The sequence below is a fragment of the Gopherus flavomarginatus genome, chromosome 24 (genome assembly GCF_025201925.1).
Source record: "Gopherus flavomarginatus isolate rGopFla2 chromosome 24, rGopFla2.mat.asm, whole genome shotgun sequence".
NCBI classification, from domain to species: Eukaryota; Metazoa; Chordata; order Testudines; family Testudinidae; genus Gopherus; species Gopherus flavomarginatus.
Window position 1 is genome coordinate 11,885,570 of NC_066640.1, and position 17,728 is coordinate 11,903,297.

The 17,728-nt window shown below is 43.5% G+C and overlaps 1 protein-coding gene across 1 annotated transcript in view; it reads left to right on the forward strand.

Moving 5' to 3' along the window:
* Positions 1 to 17,728, forward strand: part of STK11 (serine/threonine kinase 11) — a 73,219-nt gene that overhangs the window by 10,339 nt on the left and 45,152 nt on the right. The window contains exon 2 of the mRNA XM_050933983.1: positions 12,762 to 12,845. Within this exon, the coding sequence (XP_050789940.1) occupies positions 12,762 to 12,845 (84 nt within the window). The remainder of the gene's footprint in view (positions 1 to 12,761; positions 12,846 to 17,728) is intronic.

The window sequence follows — 17,728 nt, forward strand, 5'->3', positions numbered from 1 at the left end:
GGGGTGTGTAAGTTCTTCTTAAGAGGGTCTGGTTATATCCTCATACCTTTTAAAAAAAATATATGCCGCTGGTTCATTCCAAAAGCAAAAATTCACCCTCTCCCTTCTTCATAAGCCTAGGTCAGATTGGCCTAGTTAGTATCCATAGAGGAGGGGAATCCCGCCCTACACGCACATACTTCAGATAACATTGGTGGTGATCTCTGGCCTCAACTTAAAACTTATGTGATGCATATAAGTTGCTACCATTAAAAATATATGTATATTTTAACATGCAAGTGAGGGAGACATGGAGCCAGAGCAACTGAAAGGGAAGCTTGGAAACTTCAAAACTAATGTAAAAGCACAAGGAGATCATAGAGTAGGGAACTCTGCTGCCCAGGCTGATGGGCAGGGCAGAATGAGCTAGGCCCATCCTGTCATTGGTGGGAGTTTCAGGTACAGAGATCTTGCAGTTCCCTAACGCCCTTTCCCATTGCCATTAGCTGTTTCTATGAAGTGTGCAAGCATTGCTAGGATGGATCAGATGCCTTACTGACGTTTCTCCCATGTGACGTTTGGAAACAGAAGTGGATTTGGAGCTGATCAGAGTCTGGCAATTTTCTCTTCTTACTACTTTGGATCACACCACTAGCTAAATTTAAGAATAACTATTCCTCTGGGAAGTGGCCTGGTTGATTGGTCTCCACTCCAGAGATGGCTGCATTTCAGTACCTTTTAAAGAAAATAGCTGCATAAACGTTGCTGCTTGGGCTGGAGCACAGGTTCTCAAGTCCACCCCTTCTCTCTCTCCCTCCCCGCTTCCCCACCTGACCCACAGTGTCTCCACAGCTATTTTTAGAGCACTAGCTTGAGCCTGTCCAATGCAAGTCTGTGGACCCAAGCGAGAAGAGACTGTCTCTCCTAGATGCAGTATGGGCATGCCCTTATTGTGTAGTTCATGGAGTGCTTCAGGCTGCAAGGCACCGTAGGAATGTACCATATTTATTAATCTGATAGAAGCAGGCTTATTTAATACTTGTAGCAGTACTTGAAAGTATGAGAGAATGAATCGCATGGGTCAGGCATTTAAGAGCCTCTTCAATATTGATCGTTTTCTCTAACCTTCCCAGCAAGCAGTCTTTTAAATGTGGCTTCACTCCCTCTTCTCCACTTGTTTATTCTAAGCTCTCAACCTGTCTCCCTTCATTATGAAGAAACTTGTTAGACATATACTAATGCTGTCTGAAGTTTCCATGCTAATTTAATCTACTTCAGCCTTTTGGTCAGGACTATAATTAGAGCTGCTAAATCACTTTTCAAATCTATCTACATGTAAACTAAACAGACTCTTCTGAGCTTCATCTTGTTACCTTGCGGTCATGGGTTAGTTGTTTGGGTTTTTTTTAATATATTATTTTTTTTTTAAAGTAGTGGTGGTAAAAAACAGAGGGCCGCAGATGGAATTCCCATAAGTGCCCTGGAATTGCAGGAAAATGTCTCTGTTAATTACATGATTTTGAGAAGAAGCACTGCTTAAGTAGAGCTGATTGCACTTATGATTCTTAGGGTTTTTTGGAAAGATCTGTTAGGGGCAGTTATGGGGTGTACCTTAATAGCATCTGAGTCATTAATAGGTCTAAGTGGTTCATTTGCACTGTTGATGGGTCATTGCAATTATTAGCTGGCTAATTGCAAGTAAGGAGTGAGAGTGGCTGCCTAAGCTCTTGATGAGTTACGCATTTTAGTGCAGGTGTAGTATTCAGGCAGAAGCTTATGGCTTTTGAGGTTGGTTGCTTGGGTACCTTACAATGCTGATCCTCAGAATCATGACACTTGAAATATAACCACATTTTAAACAGTTCCAGGTGGCTGGTGATGGGGAGAAACATACGACAGTTTGGTAGAGGCTACAGGACGGGTACAGAAGGTATTTTGTATAGCCTTTTCCACAACCATCACAAACTGTTTCTGGCCTTTGAATGACTTCTGTCAGAGGAGATCTGTGCTTTGCAAGCATTAACCAGACACCGCCTCCCCGTGAGAAGGAGGAAAATGGAAGAAGTGAGGAGAGACTCTGAAAGTCCACTAGGGCTTTGGCTGTTGCTACTGATTTTTTTTTTTTTTTAATGTGGAAGATGCTCTCACACTACAGTCATGGACAGCAGTATAAGACCCTAAGATCGAAGCAAAAATGTGAAATCACCTTTGCAAGTAAGGGTACATCATCACTGGGGACGGGGATGAAGGTATGGGGGTTTATTTTTCCTCATGCTGGCTAATGCATGATAACTAACATGAGGTAAAAACCTAGTGAAGCCAAGGCAGTTTGTAGTTTTTGCAAGTGTTACCTTGTTCTTTACATCAACCTAAGAACAGACTTCTTCTCCCATTGAAGACGTGCCCTATGATACTTGACCTTGGTTTGCTCTTTGCAGTGCACACAATTTTGAGAAGTTGGTTACTGGATATACTGTTTTAGCAAAGCTAAATCTCACAGGAACTGGAGTTGGGACATGGCCTACGGCTCTGATCAACTCAAGCCTGGCCTAGACACTGCCCAGATAACAAAAACAGGGCTCTTTCTCCTATCCAACCCCCAAAGCTGAAGTGTAACACTCAGGCTAACTTGTTCCCGCTTCTCCGCGAGTAGTCCTGGTACACCTCTTTGTTCTTCATTGGAGCCTACCCAAGGCTTATACAGGCAAATTCTGACACTGGAAAATGATTAGGAAACCATTGCAACATTGACAGGTTTCAGAGTGGCAGCCATGTTAGTCTGTATCAGCAAAAGGAACCAGGAGTACTAGTGGCACCTTAGAGATTAACAAATTTCTTTGAGCATAGGCTTTCGTGGGCTATAGCCCACTTCTTCGGATGCATGGAATGGAACAGATATTGAGGAGATATGTATATATACACATACAGAGAGCATGAAAAGGTGGGAGTTGCCCTACCAACTCTAAGAGGCCAATTAAGTAAGGGAAAAAAACTTTTGAAGTGATAATCAAACTGTCTTGATTATGACTTCAAAAGGTTTTTTTTCTTTACTTAATTGGCCTCTTAGAGTTGGTAGGGCAACTCCCACCTTTTCATGCTCTCTGTATGTGTATACATATCTCCTCAATATCTGTTCCATTCCATGCATCCGAAGAAGTGGGCTATAAGCCACGAAAGCCTATGCTCAAAGAAATTTGTTAGTCTCTAAGGTGCCACAAGTACTCCTGTTCTCATTGCAACATTTTGATTTTTACAAATTACTCACTTTTCTAGTTTCAGCAAAACTACAGTAAACAATGTTGCTCTGGAGATGCCTTTTCTCTGTAGCTGGCTTTGGAGCAAGCAATAGTCTGGTTGTGTTGTGTCCCAAAAACAGGGCCCATTTACTGTAACTAAGCACAGAAGTTTGGAAGGTGAGAGAGGATAAAATCTTAAGGCTTTTCTGCATGGGGAAATTGACTGGTGTCACTGTAGCTGAATAACTATTGCACTGTAATTATTCCAGTATAATTCCCCCATGTGAATACTGTTCTGGAGTAGAAGTGACTTATTTCAAAATATTCTGTTTGCAAGATTCCTTGGTGTCTTTAAAAAAAAAAAAAAAAAGAAAAAAAAAGACACAAACCAGTCTTTGTAGATCACCTTTAACCTGTGTTGCATGTTAGCCCGAGGTTAATGACTCGTAACTGAGGGGGTCTGTATAGGGAACGAAGTAACTACTGGCTACCAGTGCCCTCACTTGTCCTTCCTGTGTTCTTGCTTAACACATCACTAGTAATCAACCCGAATGGAATGTGACTCCCAAGGTTTGCACTGCGATTACTTTATCGTTCTGAAGGACATCAAGGACAAGTCTCCTCCATTGTTGCACTGCTTGTCTGCATGGCAGCCGCACAGGCCCTAAGATATGATCCTCCACTGTGCAGTTGTGCTTTGAGGGGGTGGGGGGTGAGCCACTGTTAGACTCCTTTTGGGTATTGTGCAGTTGGGGTTTAAATATGAGCAAAGAAAGTCTGCCCCCCGAGCTGTTGAAACTTCCTTGGCAATATCTGCCTTCATGCCTTTCTGCTGCTTTGTCTTCTGGATCAGCGCAGGCATCCGAAGCATGGTTCGAGTCTTCAGTGCTATTACCTGTCTTATCTGATGGAAGAAGAATATTTTTTTTTCATATTGGCTTTTGATCTCGGTGAGCAATCCCTAGGTGGCTGAAATGTAAAGAATGCAGCTGGCTCTGACACCATGCATTGCCTCTCTGCATGCTTGCATCAGTCGGGCACCTTGCAATGTTTACATATTTGCCTGAAAGAGAGAATCTGAGGTCTGCTAGGCACTGTGTGCTATAACTCTTTCAAGGTAAAAAACAGTCTTCCTTTTCTTAGCACCTTCCATGTGAAGATCTCCATGCATGTCATGCAGCTCCGTTCTTGTGAACCCTTGAGAGATTTTCAGGATTGTTCTGGGGCATTAGCATTGAGATTTTTATCTCTGGATAGCAGTAGGGAGGGGAATGGGGTACTTTAGGTTTCCTTTCTAAGGGCTGGTCTACACTGGCACTTTACAGCGCTGCAACTTTCTTGCAAGCGTCGTGAAAAAACACTCCCTTGAGCGCAGCAAGTTTCAGTGCTGTAAAGCACCAGTGTAGACAATGCACTAGCGCTGGGAGCCACGCCCCCCGTGGGGGTGGTTTAATGTTGCCAGTGTAGGCTAGCCCTAAAGCCTGTCAGTTGCAGGTAACATACATTGGATTACTATTTTTTTTTTTATGAAATATTAGTAGCTACTAGTCTTAACTTGACTTTAAGCATTAATACAGTGATTACTTAGTGACTGACAACCTGATTCTTTATCATCTTTATTATTATATGGTTGTAGCTTTATATAAGTTAGGCAGTCTTTTGGCCATTGTACAGTATAAAGAAATAAAACTAGGTGATAAACATGGCAAGTTAATGGATGCTGTAGAAAATAAAGGTTTGCACTAAGCTGTCACGTGAAGACCGTGGCATTGTTCTGCAATTTAACTTGCTAAGTCACTCCAGACTAGCTGTGAAGAACTTAATAGGGAGATCTGGAAGGCACTTTACCCCCTGGTCCTGGAACTGGCTGTCTTTGCTGAGCCCAGGAAATGGGGAACAAGATCAGAAACCTACTGTGAACTCTAGAAGGGAGGGAAGCTACATAAATACATAAAGGAGGACTTATACTAATCTGAACCTGGCTTAAATACACCCTGACAAAACATTTTGTATTAAATGTGTGTTAGGGGCCTGGGCTGCCAGCTTCCAAAGTTGTGGCAAATGTCATAAGAAGAACATAAGAATGGGTCAGACCAAAGGTCCATCCACCCCAGTATCCTGTCTACCGACAGTGGCCAATGCCAGGTGCCCCAGAGGGAGTGAACCTAACAGGTAATGATCAAGTGAACTCTCTCCTGCCATCCATCTCCACCCTCTGACAAACAGAGGATAGGGACCCCATTCCTTACCCATCCTGGCTAATAGCCATTAGTGGACTTAACCTCCATGAATTTATCCAGTTCTCTTTTAAACCCTGTTGTTGTCCTAGCCTTCACAACCTTCTCAGGCAAGGAGTTCCACGGGTTGACTGCGCGCTGTGTGAAGAAGAACTTCCTTGTATTTGTTTTAAACCAGTTGCCCATTAATTAAACCTACAGGATAGTAACTGTCCTTTAGCCATTTGTTGAATTCTGAGTTGTGCTGTCAATGAAAGAGCTGCGTTACAGCTAGGTTGGTCAAGAAAAGGAAAACTTCTGTTCATAATTTTAACTCTATTGCTTTTCTGAAAAGATCCCAAAGCACTAATTCAGACTGATACAGAAACATAGAATTGCATCCTCTGCTAATGAAGTGCAGTCACCGCTGGGGTGGAACCCATTAGCTGTTTGACAGAGCACAGGAGTTAGAACGGGATATAAAGAATATTGTATCCAAAAGTCTCTTGGGGAATTTTAGGCAGGATGTAACTAGAAATGTTAGAATGTACACTAGGACTAATTTCTTTATTCTGTAGTGAGGAAGAGCGCTTTATAAGAGCTAGCGAGTGGTGGTGGTGGTATTATTACTTTATTTTAAAAGTGCATTGTTGAGATATTAGGCCCAGAGTCTGCAAATGACTCCATAGAGACAGACCTCTGTATGGTTGCAGATTACAGTGACGGGTGATCAGGATCTGTGTTGTGTCTTATCCAAAAGGAGGTGGTGTTGACAGTGGTGGATTAGCCACTGAGCCAACAAGATCCATGCCCGGAGGCCCTGGGAAAATGGGCGACCCCACGCCCCGACCTGCTCCATCTGCCTGGTACTCCAGCTGGGGAGCGAGGCTGGAGAATGGGGGCTTGTCCCGCTCTGCCTGCCTGGCACTCCAGCAAGCCACTGTGCCCTGACCTCATTTACCCAGCAGGAGTGCTGGGGAGTAGGACCACCACTTGCTCTGGCCCAGGGGCCCCACAAAACCCTCATCATCCCTGGGTGTTGAGTGCTAGTTACCACTGAAAATAAGGCCACTTATTTAGGTTCCCAGATTTTGATTTGGGTGCCTAACTTTGGACATGGGGGCCTGCAGATTTTAGGTTGATGTATCTCTAAGTAGCATGGAGTCCCTTTCCACCTGTGTGCACACTCCCAGACCACCATGCCAGGGTACTTCAGTGCTGAGAGTGAGTTGACAGCTATTAAGCACCTCCCGTAAATCTCTGTTTGTTCTTTGTTCTTGTTTATCCTCATCCAAATATTGATCCAGTCTTGCTTCATTTGGGACATTTGGCAGGGTCAAAGCACAGGGTCATTTAGCTGTAGGCCATGTTAGTGGACGCTGATTGGGAATACTAGTATTGGGGTGGGGTGAAAGAGCTTGACTCTTAAATGAGGGAAGGGGGTGATTGAGTTACGATTTCTAAATCATTGCCTGGTGAAGATTTTTTTAAATGTCTATTGACTCTACCCAATATCCCATACAGCAAGTGAAATTAAATGTCCAGAGAAGTCTTAACTTGCTGCTTTCCAAACTTTTAATAGGACTAAGGGCTATCTCATTTTACCATTACCATGTATAGACTTGGAAAGGTTAATGCAGACTACTTAAAGAAAATTCCCTGTATTGTCAACTTCTGTCTACAGCTTGAGGGCCATATTGTCTCTGTGACTTAGTTGGAGCTATTCAAGCAACTTGTCTAATGCATGAGAGGATAATGTCATCTTTGTGTCAGTTCCAATTTATTGCAGATTTGCTTTTCTTTTTAGAATTTGTGGCATATTGTGGGCCTTTGTGCAGGTTCACCGGAAATGTTCACTAGCAGATGGCAGCGGAATATCCAAAAATGGAAAAGCTTATTTTCTTCTAGAGAAGGCAAACATCATTTTGCATAACTTTGTCATCTAGTTTGGGTGGAAAAACACAAATCAACGCCCCATGCTCTAGATTTGGAGCTTGAATTGTTACATTTAACTCATTGGCTTCATTGGATCACTCCAGAAGAGGCTCATTGACATTAGCTATACAGTTAGATTGGGTGGAACTTGTGGTACTTCTGTTCAGCTGGTAGTTTACTTCAGCCATAAGTGGCCAAACTAAAACTTGCCCATTTAAAATAAGAGGCCATGGAAACCTGTGATGTGGCTGTGGAGGTGTGGTCTGCAATGCCATATGCCAGCATGCAGTGCTGTACTTGGCGTCCCATTCTCCACTCCTCCCAGGCAGCACCTCTTCCCAGGGTGACTGTCACACTGCAGCTTAGATCTGGCTCTCTGCTTCCTAGCAAGTTGCCTGTGGAGCCCTTAGCCCAACTTAGGGGGTCCCCTTTGTAGTCCAGTGAAAACACCAGAAAGAAGTGGGCTGCTCCTCTTCTCGAAGTACTGTATCTAGTTTACATGGCATTTCCTGAATGGTACATTTTAAATCCCTCTGTGCTGAAAACAGGTTCAGTGTACAAGTCCACTTTGTGAACTGTAATAGCCCATGCACAGTGGAGACATGGGTGGCTGGCTTCCCCTGTCAGAGAAGAAGATGCTCCATGAACCTGGGGAATGTGGAATAGAATAATAGCTTTAGTTCCACTTGTTAGCAGAACAACTGTTCTTTCCAGACAGAATCCAGGCTAACCTTGAGGCTCTTTAGATAGGCTTTACTGTTCACTTTATTCCCCTACTTTCCATATGTCTGTTTTGCTTGTAACACCTTTTTTTCCGGGCTTGGAGCTGTTGGACCTTTTCAAAGCACTGTTAAAGCCACAGCTTATCTGCCAGCAGGTGTTGCTACTGAGTGATTGGAGGTTAAACCTTTTGCACAGCAAGCTGCCTGCACAAAGCCCCCTCCCCTCTGCTGGTTTTAGGGAGCAAAAGACAGAATAGGGTAGAAATGGGTGGAGGTGAGGGTCACTGATGCAGTCCCATGAGTCCATCTCTAACTAGTATCCACTTGATAAGAGGACAGGGAGAGGCACCCAAGGATATTTTGCTGGTGCTACTGCTGTGGAGAGGGGGTGGATTATCTCCCACTTCTAAGAAATGTCTAGCTGTCCTCTGCAGATAGTTATGCAGTTCTGGAGCATCCAAAGCCTGTGGCTGTTGAGCATTTGCTATCTTAGCATATTGCTTGTAATAAGAACTCTGCACATAACTCTACAGCATAAAAGAAAAGAAACCCAAGGACTTGAAGTTGTATTTGCCTTCCTGGTTATGTTGACAACTATTTTTTTAAATGTGTACTTGGCGTACAAAAGCCAAGCCACATGGATTATATTCTAATATGGGGAAAATATTTTGATTGAAAGGGAGTGTCAGATTCTGCCTGAGGCTAAAAGTTCTGCTTCCTGTCTAACCCTGTAGCTTGTGAAAACTGAATTTGAATGCAATCTTCTCGCTCTGTTTTTTTTTAGACTTCTAAAACAATTTCCCACGTATTTACATAAAAAAATCGTACATATCTTCTGTTGTGCTTCACTTGCTGTGGCTATTGAAAATAAGTCAGTCAGATTCACTCTGTTTCTAGTTGGTTTCACTTTTCAGACCCTCCTGTGTTAACACAATAGTTTCCTTGTGTGGGCTGCAAATGCTACCCGCAGGGAGGGTTATGTCTGAATGGAAACAAACCTACTTTAAAAAAAAAAAAACTTAGCCATTTAATGTTTTTGTTAAAAAAAATCTGTCTTCAGAAACTAAAATTAGGGCTTGAGATACCAGCGTCCTATTGCAAAAAATACTGCATTTTAAACACTTTAAACTCATCTGAATGTTTGACATTAATTTGGAACAAATCGAAACTTCAGCCGAGCCAGATAGTTTTCTGTTTCATAAGAGGAATTTAGATTTTTATTCAGCACAATCCACCTGTACCTAATTCTTGAATCTGCAGTTTCAGTACATAGATAGTAACAGGTGAAGGATGTGATTCCAGTCCAGTGGAGACCTCTGGAACAATCTGAACACTAAACAACTCTTGCTGGGCTGCTGCAGTGATGTTGTGATTCACCACTCCCCTGGCAGTCTGAAATATCTGTCTTCCCATGTATGGGTATGGATCCAATGCGCGGTGTGAGATGTAATGCACTTGGACAGTGGTGATGTTGCTCAGTCTCAAGGCACCATTGATAACTAACTCTCCTGTGTTAAAGCAAGGAGGGAGACGGGGAATGAATTACGGTAATGCAGAAGAACTATAGATTTCCTTTATAGACGCAGCCTTGATTGCTTGTTTCTCCTTGAATAACCACTCCAGGAAGAGCGGCAGCATGTGTAATCTTTCTCTTTGCATAATTAACATTCCTTGACTAATTCTCATGTGGAGTAGTAACCAATAAAAGCTTGAGTTGAAGTAACAAGTCCTCATCCCTTCCCCATGTATTCAGTGCATGTGAGTACCCTCGGCAGTGACTGAGAAGGATGCTGTGGAGGTGCTGACATCTTGCTCTGAAGTATAGAATGTTTATTTGCAAATGATTAACCTCATGTTGCACTCGTTACTGTATAACTTTCTAATGGAGTATTCTTGTTTTGTCAAGACACCTTATGGGACACTCGGTAGTCATCCCTGCATTTTGACATTTTGTTTTATTTACTGTTACAGTGATCTTAGCTCCTTCTCTCTCTCTCATATTAGAGGGGAAAATATCTTACTCCAGTTTGATCTTGTGTTAGGAGGTCCGACTAGATGATCTAATTGGTCCTTTCTGGCCTTAAATTTTATGAGACTGAATTTCTTTAGTTGATTTTTGGCATCTGCCTGAAATCATGCAGTCAGTTGATTAGTTTCCTGTGTTTTGTGGAAGCCTTGTGTGAATGATGAACAAGGAAAGAGTAGTCTTAAAAGTGACTATAAAACAGCAATTGACCATAGGAATTAAGGTAAGGCATAGGACTTGGAATTGGTTTTTTAACTCCTTTTGGAAAACACTAGATTTCAAGTTGATGCTCACTTAAATGAGGAACATAAAAATTGTTCCCCTGAAACAGAATGATGGTCCATCTAGTCTATTATTCTGTTTGTTACAGTGCCTGATGTAGAATGCATCAAATGGAGTAATGCACCTAATTATGCAGTGTTGCCCTATGCTGTGACACAGCACAGTTGTATTTGTTGCTTCTCTTGCTGCTGATAAATGCATTGATAGCCCTAGCGATGTTATCCTAGCTCAAGTAACCACAGATGATGATGTTCATGCATTCAGAATCATGAAGAGCAGAGATAAAAGTTTTATTAGAACTGGGCATCCAAACAGTTTGGTAGATGTTATGTAAAATTCATGGCCCATCTCTAGGGGCTCAGATGCAGAGGCCTGCTGTGAATTCTAGCCTTCTAGCATTTCTAGCAAGAGTGCTTGGTCTGGGGAAAAACTCCATGAAGCTGCTTCCTGCATATTATAGAATTCAGAGTAGTTTTGTGACTTCTACCCTGAACTATTGACTGGAAAGGATGCAGTGTCCATATGTAGTCACTTGTTGGAGAAAGACATATCCTATAAAGGCAAGCAGTCTGCAGGGCGTGGATGTCCCTGTGCGCTGTCTTCCTTTGCTAGCAAGCAGTGTTCTATCTGGGATGACATGCCAATGGAACCCTCTCATCAGCTTCCTATGTGGGATGACACAGCATTAGATTGCGCTTCCTGTTATTGAGCTTGCAGTTGCTCAGCTGTTCCTTACTTGACAAATGGGGAGAGGACCTCCCCTCAGTGTTTCTCTGTAAAACATTGAGTGAAATAAGCCTAGCCAAACTTGATGGATACCCTGGCTACCAGATGTACCCTGGAAAGAAAATTGCAATGAAAAATGAGCCTTTAGGTTGACAGATGCTGCAGTTCATCCCAACGCTGTGTGCCAGCACAACTGGATCTTGTGAACAATTCCACCGTTTCCTTACTCTCAATTAAACATCCTCTTGGTAGGTTGGGAGCCAAACACAACAGCATTGGGCTAGTGCATGTGATGCAAGAGAAACTGCCTAGAAACAATGCACATACTTGGAGTACGCTGTGTAAAACGCCGTCTGTAAATATTAAAGCACTCTAAAGTATTATCTTTGTTTTTCAGAAGAGGGGAGGGGATAACTAAGGCCCAAACAGGTGGTGTCTTGCCCTCAGTCATGCCAATCTCCATCTTTGCACATGATCCTGCCTAAGCAAGTTAACTTTTTTGCACTTAGCTATAGCTTTACAGTGTGCAGGAGTTACTTAGACCAAAATCTGGACTACTATGTGTGTGGAAATTGAAAGTTAATACATAGCAATAGATGATGAAAGTAAATGAGATTTAAAAAAAAATCTGTTTTAATGAACTCTGGTGTTTAGTAACACAAGCTTATTTTAAACCTAGGATTTATCTTGACAGTGCCCCTCCTCAGGTCAGAATTCCTCCCCTAGAAGCACCTGATTTATCTGTTGTAAGATCTAGTAGCAGGGTGAAGTTGCATGACTAGAGTTTTCTTTTACATCTGCAAAGAAAGCTAGATGTCTATCAAAATTGAATCAATCATTTGACGTGTAACTGAAAGTTTTGGAATATATAGGTACTGGGCAGGGTCAGCTCTTCAACGTATTACTTGTCATTCCCCCAGGCTTTGTTTTAATTCCTCTCCAAGGTTTGTGAAGAAAGTATGAGACTATGGGTGGTCAGATGTATGCAATGTGGCTCTTTTTGCATGGGATGGGTGATGTGGTGCAACATTTGTGGTGGTGGTGGTGGTGGCGAGTTTCTATATTTTGAAACCCAGCCAAAGATGGGGCTGGAATCTGGGTTCCCAGCTTCTAATGAGTGACTGTGCTATCTAAATGTAGAAGAAAGCAGCATATGTCTGCAACTGACTGTTTTTCTATCGCATTTACAGCTAAACAGAATTCTATTATTGGTGTTTTAATGTCAAGCCAGGTCCAGCCACTACACTACGCTTTGGAGCTTGCACTCATGGAGTTTCTGGATTTTGGTGCCCCGGGGCAGCTGCAATTGTTCCTTGGGAATAGTTCTGTTTTTGTGCACTGGTGAACTAGAATGCCTGTAGCAGGAGTATTGAGTGGCCAGGCTACAACAACTGAAAAGGACGCCTGCCTTTGATTCTAGTCAATTAACACACACATTTAGGTTCTAACCCTGGGTGAAAAAACCCAAAAAACAAGCTCAAAGTTCTCTGTCAAACAGAATTTTTTTGCTAATCTTGGGTGAAGCAGCTGAGATTAGCGTGGTGTAAAGCTACTTTACAATTCAAGCAACTCTAAAAATATATATATCATTTTCACTCAATAGGGAAATACATTTATTTATTTTTCTTTCTTCCTCCAGGGAAATTCAGCTCCTGCGACGATTACGACACAAAAATGTCATCCAGCTGGTAGACGTGTTATATAATGAAGAGAAGCAGAAAATATATCCTTTTGATTTTCACTCAGGTGTTGATATGAAGGTTTTAATGCTTGTTACTTAGATTGTGGTAGTTCTAAATCCTCATAGCTTTGATGTTGTGTCTCTAAAGGATTCTGCTTTAGTTAGTTAACACCCATTTGAGTATTTCCTGGGCTTGAAATTATTCACTAGTGTTAACAAACATTCTGCATCTCAGTAGCACTTTCCATCCAAGGACATTTCCTCAAGTTCTCCACGTTTCCTGTCAAGTAGAAGTATTGTCTACAGATGGAGCACAAAGACTGGAACCTGTTGACAGTCACACAGTAAATCAGAGCTGGAAATAGAACCTAGATGTCCTAGTTCCCAACCTCCTGCCCTTGCTATTAGCTAACAGTACCTTCCTCTTTGAAAACAGATCCCTCGCTGTGTGTGCAGCAAAATGGGGTAATTTCTTTTTGTAAAGCTGTTCCCTCATGGCCTCAGGTGTGGAGTTCTTTCCTTTTTATAAAACCATCCAGTTGTTCTCTAGAGTACAGATGCCTGTCAGCACTTCTGCCTTCCTTGTGCAGGAGTGTGTACTACTGAATTCTGGAGTCCTTCTCTAGAGGCAGTCGGTCAGAACTAGCTCCCAGACTGATTAAAGCCACTTTGTGTTTTTTGCAGATCCCTTGAACGTCCTTTGACGCTGCTTTAGGCTATGTCTGCACTGCACTTTTGTTGGTCAAGGGTGTGAAAAAAACACCCCAGTGACCAACAAATGTTTTACCAGCAAAAAGCACCAGTGTGGACATTGCTTTGTCAGCGGGAGGCACTTTCCCGCCAACAAAGCTACTGCTCCTTGTTGGAGATGGTTTTATTTTGTCGGCAGGACAGCTCTCGCCAACAAAGAGCAGCTACACTACGTACTTTACAGTGACACGGCTGGAGCCGCACAGCTGGGCCACTGTAAGGTGCACAGTGTAGACAAAGCTTTAAACAGACTAAACCTGATAATAGACACACGAGATGGGAAACGTACCACTCCTACAAAACTTGCACCCTGACTTTTCAAGACCAAACCATTCTGGTTTTGAAACCGAGCCGTGGGTTGTGACTTCCATGGCCTGCTGCATCCTCAATGCACTGCACAAACGTTAACTAATTAAATACGTTGGTCTTTTACTTTGAAAAAGAGACCGAAACAAAATGAGCAGCCAGACAGTTCCTAATGAGGCTGCTGCACTCTAGCAAAGTGCCTTTTAACTTAAACCAGTTTGACCTTATTGAGGCGAACCATTGTTGTCTTCCATGTCAAATGGTTGCTTTTATTTTCAACAGTGGCTTCTACATATGGAGTGCTCCCTTTTACAGTACATCAGTAGCCAGCTAATTTAATCCTGCACTTAATTAGATCGAAGCCTTTGCAACCAAGTCATTAGTATTAAAAACTGCATCACAACTTTTGCCCTTATTATGATCTCTTTGGTCAGTTACTTTTGTATAATTCAATTACTGTCCATAGAAAGCGGCCATTTAATTTAATAAGCTGAAATTCCGAATGAGAAGGGAAAAAGAGCCCAAGGGAGACCTCGTGTGTTTGTAAAAGGTGTTGACAGCTCATAACTGTCATTCAGAAATGCTTGTGTCAATAAGCAAAGCCAGAGAGGGTGATTTTATTCCCCCTTTGCTTTCCTTCTTCTCTGTTCCCTAATAAACTTTGAAAACCTCTCTCCACCAGCACTATGCTCTTGGGTAACACTGGAATCGACTGTTTAATTTCCAAGCTCCAGCTGCCTTATTTTTGTTCAGTCCACTGGATTTGCTTTTCTCCCATTTCTAAATTCCTGTGAGGCTTCTGAGTTTATTCTCATGCCTGCTTACTCTCCATGTGTAGACAGCTACATTGAGAGACTAAGCAAGGGCAGCCATTGGGCAAAGTTTCATGTCGCAGGTAGGGTCTTTACACTGGAGAAGTAAAGTTTCCACTGGCAAAGGCATGTGTTTATCACAGGATAACTAACATGGATTAGCTATCCCACTGTGAAAACACAGTGGAGAGAAAGCACTTAAGTTTTACTGGGATATAAACTAAGCAAGGTCTGCCATGGATGGGGGTATAGTGCTAGCCTTTCCTAGATACCTTGCAGTAAACAGTACATGTGCCTTTTCTCTACTTAGGATTTTACTGTGAACTAACCAGATAAGTAGCTGAACTAATTTTAAAACCAGTTAGAAAATTTCCCCAGTGTAGATAGCCTCCAAAGGTCCACATTATAGCAAGACCTACTAAGGCCCTGTCCACAAGGGAATTAGCATCATGACAGGTATGCTAGATCTGCTTTACAAATGCTGTAGTAGCACAGCTGCACGATACAGTGTAGATGCTTCCTACACTGGTGGGAGGGTTTTTTCTGTCGATGTAGTTAATCCACATCTCCAAGAGACAGCAGCTAGGTCAGTGGAAGAATTATTTTTTTGACCTAGCTGCGTCTACATCAAGGGGGTTCGGTTGACCTAACTCACGTGGTCAGAGAGCAAAGTTTTTTACAGTCCTGAGAGATCTAGCTAGGCTGATCTACTTTTTAGGTGTAGACCAGGTCATAGTCACGTTTTATCCATGGCTGTTGCTAGCAGGGTTCTAGCATGGTTCTCCGACTGCAGTCGGATGGGGGAATCTCTCAGGTCAAGGAAATTGTTGTTCTAGAACAAACTGTCTGAACGTGGCGGTGGCTCAGCTCATGTGAACAAAGCCTCATTATGGTTTTGGAGGTTTTGGGAAACTGGATTGAAGGGAGGGAGTGATTTAAGTTAGATGTGATGCCTACAAACATTATCCATCAGAATAATCTTTTTAAGAATTTGAGCAACTCTTGGTATCTTTCCTCCTTCCCTCACCTCCCCCCCCCCTTATAAAAGACCATCTTTGTCTCTTGAAGCAGAAGCTTTCGCCATTGAAAAGTGAGTTTCCAGAAGAGCAGCAGAGACTTATTTTGAACCTCTGCTCCACCATGGCTTTGCCAGTGTCGCTCATCTTTGGGGTCACTAAGGTGGAAAAGTGAAATGTACACTTTAGCCACGCTTAAGCTTGGCACTATACCATTTAACAAGTTGCTTGGCTGGTCACAGGCTTCATTGATTTTTGGTACTGGGAAGGCTATGATGAATGGATTAAAAAAGACTTTGGCATTTAACACACCATTGAGCAGATCTGCTGTTGATGGGAGGACAGCACTGGAGATGAATGGAGAGCCTCATTCAAGCAGAAAATAAACCCAATTTAATAAGCAAACTCCTGGCTGGCACCCTCTCCTGATGACTTCTATTATCAATAAATGCAACTGTGTGTGGGAGGAGAGCCCTACTGAGTGGAAGAAATGAGATCTTCAGCCTTTTCATGGTTGCCTGTAATAGATATATGCAGTAAAACCTTCCAACCTGAATGATGTCTGGGTTCTAATCTAGTTAGTCAGCCAGAGAAGGATCAGCTCCAGGTAAGGGGGGAGGGATGAAAAGAAGGTACAGTCTGGTAGCTAGTTAAACTGAGGGTATGTCTACATCTACAATTTTGCAGCGCTGGTTGTTACAGCTGTATTAGTACAGCTGTATAGGGCCAGCGCTGCAGAGTGGCCACACTTACAGCAACCAGCGCTGCAAGTGGTGTTAGATGTGGCCACACTGCAGCGCTGTTGGGCGGCTTCAAGGGGGGTTCGGGGAACGCGAGAGCAAACCGGGAAAGGAGACCAGCTTCGCCGTGGTTTGCTCTCGCGTTCCCCGAACCACCCTGCAAACCGCAGGGAAGGAGACCTGCTTGCTCGGGGGTTCGGGGAACGAGAGAGCAAACCAGGAAAGGAGACCAGCTTCGCCGCAGTTTGCTCTCGCGTTCCCCGAACCACCCTGCAAACCGCAGGGAAGGAGACCTGCTTGTTCGGGGAACGCGAGAGCAAACCGCGGCGAAGCTGGTCTCCTTTCCCGGTTTGCTCTCACGTTCCCCGAACCACCCAGCAAACCGCAGGGAAGGAGACCTGCTTGCTCGGGGGTTCGGGGAACGCGAGAGCAAACCGGGGAAGGAGACCAGCTTCGCCGCGGTTTGCTCTCGCGTTCCCGGAACCACCCAGCAAACCTCAGGGAAGGAGACCTGCTTGCTCGGGGTTCGGGGAACGCGAGAGCAAGCCGGGGAAGGAGACCAGCTTGATTACCAGAGGCTTCCTCAGGTATGCTGGGATACCTGCTTATTCCACGGAGGTCAAGAAAAGCGCTGGTAAGTGTCTATACTTGATTACCAGCGCTGGATCACCAGCGCTGGATCCTCTACAACCGAGACAAAACGGGAGTACGGCCAGCGCTGCAAACGGAGTTGCAGCGCTGGTGGTGCCCTGCAGATGTGTACACCTCCTAAGTTGCAGCGCTGTAACCCCCCTCACCAGCGCTGCAACTTTGTGATGTAGACAAGCCCTGGGAGTAGATTGTCCTGTCTAGAAAGGAACAATAGCTGGAGTTCACTCTGGGAGACTCCCATGAAGTGAGAGCTAGCTTTAGCATTGCTCATTTGAAGGTGGGAAAGTTACTGTCTTTCTGCTTATTCCCTTCTTTGATGCAGCCAGCCCGGTTGCTTCCTCAGTGGTTAGAACAAGAGAGTGAAACTTGAGATCTGGTTTCTGTTCCCACTTCTGCCACTGATTTGCTGGGAGGGTCAGTAACGTATCTTCTTTATTGCAGTTTCCCTCTCTTGGAAAAAAGCCCTGAATGAGATGTGCAGTACTGCTGATTTCGTAAGCTGGCAAAGTACTTTGAGATCCTAGGATGGAAAGTGTTACAGAAGTGCAACTTCATAAGGATCCCATTTAAAACAAGCAGTCTCTCCTGTGGCCGTCAGTATCCCCAGAACAATTGTCATGGCATCTGTGGCAATCAGCCTAGGCCAAAAA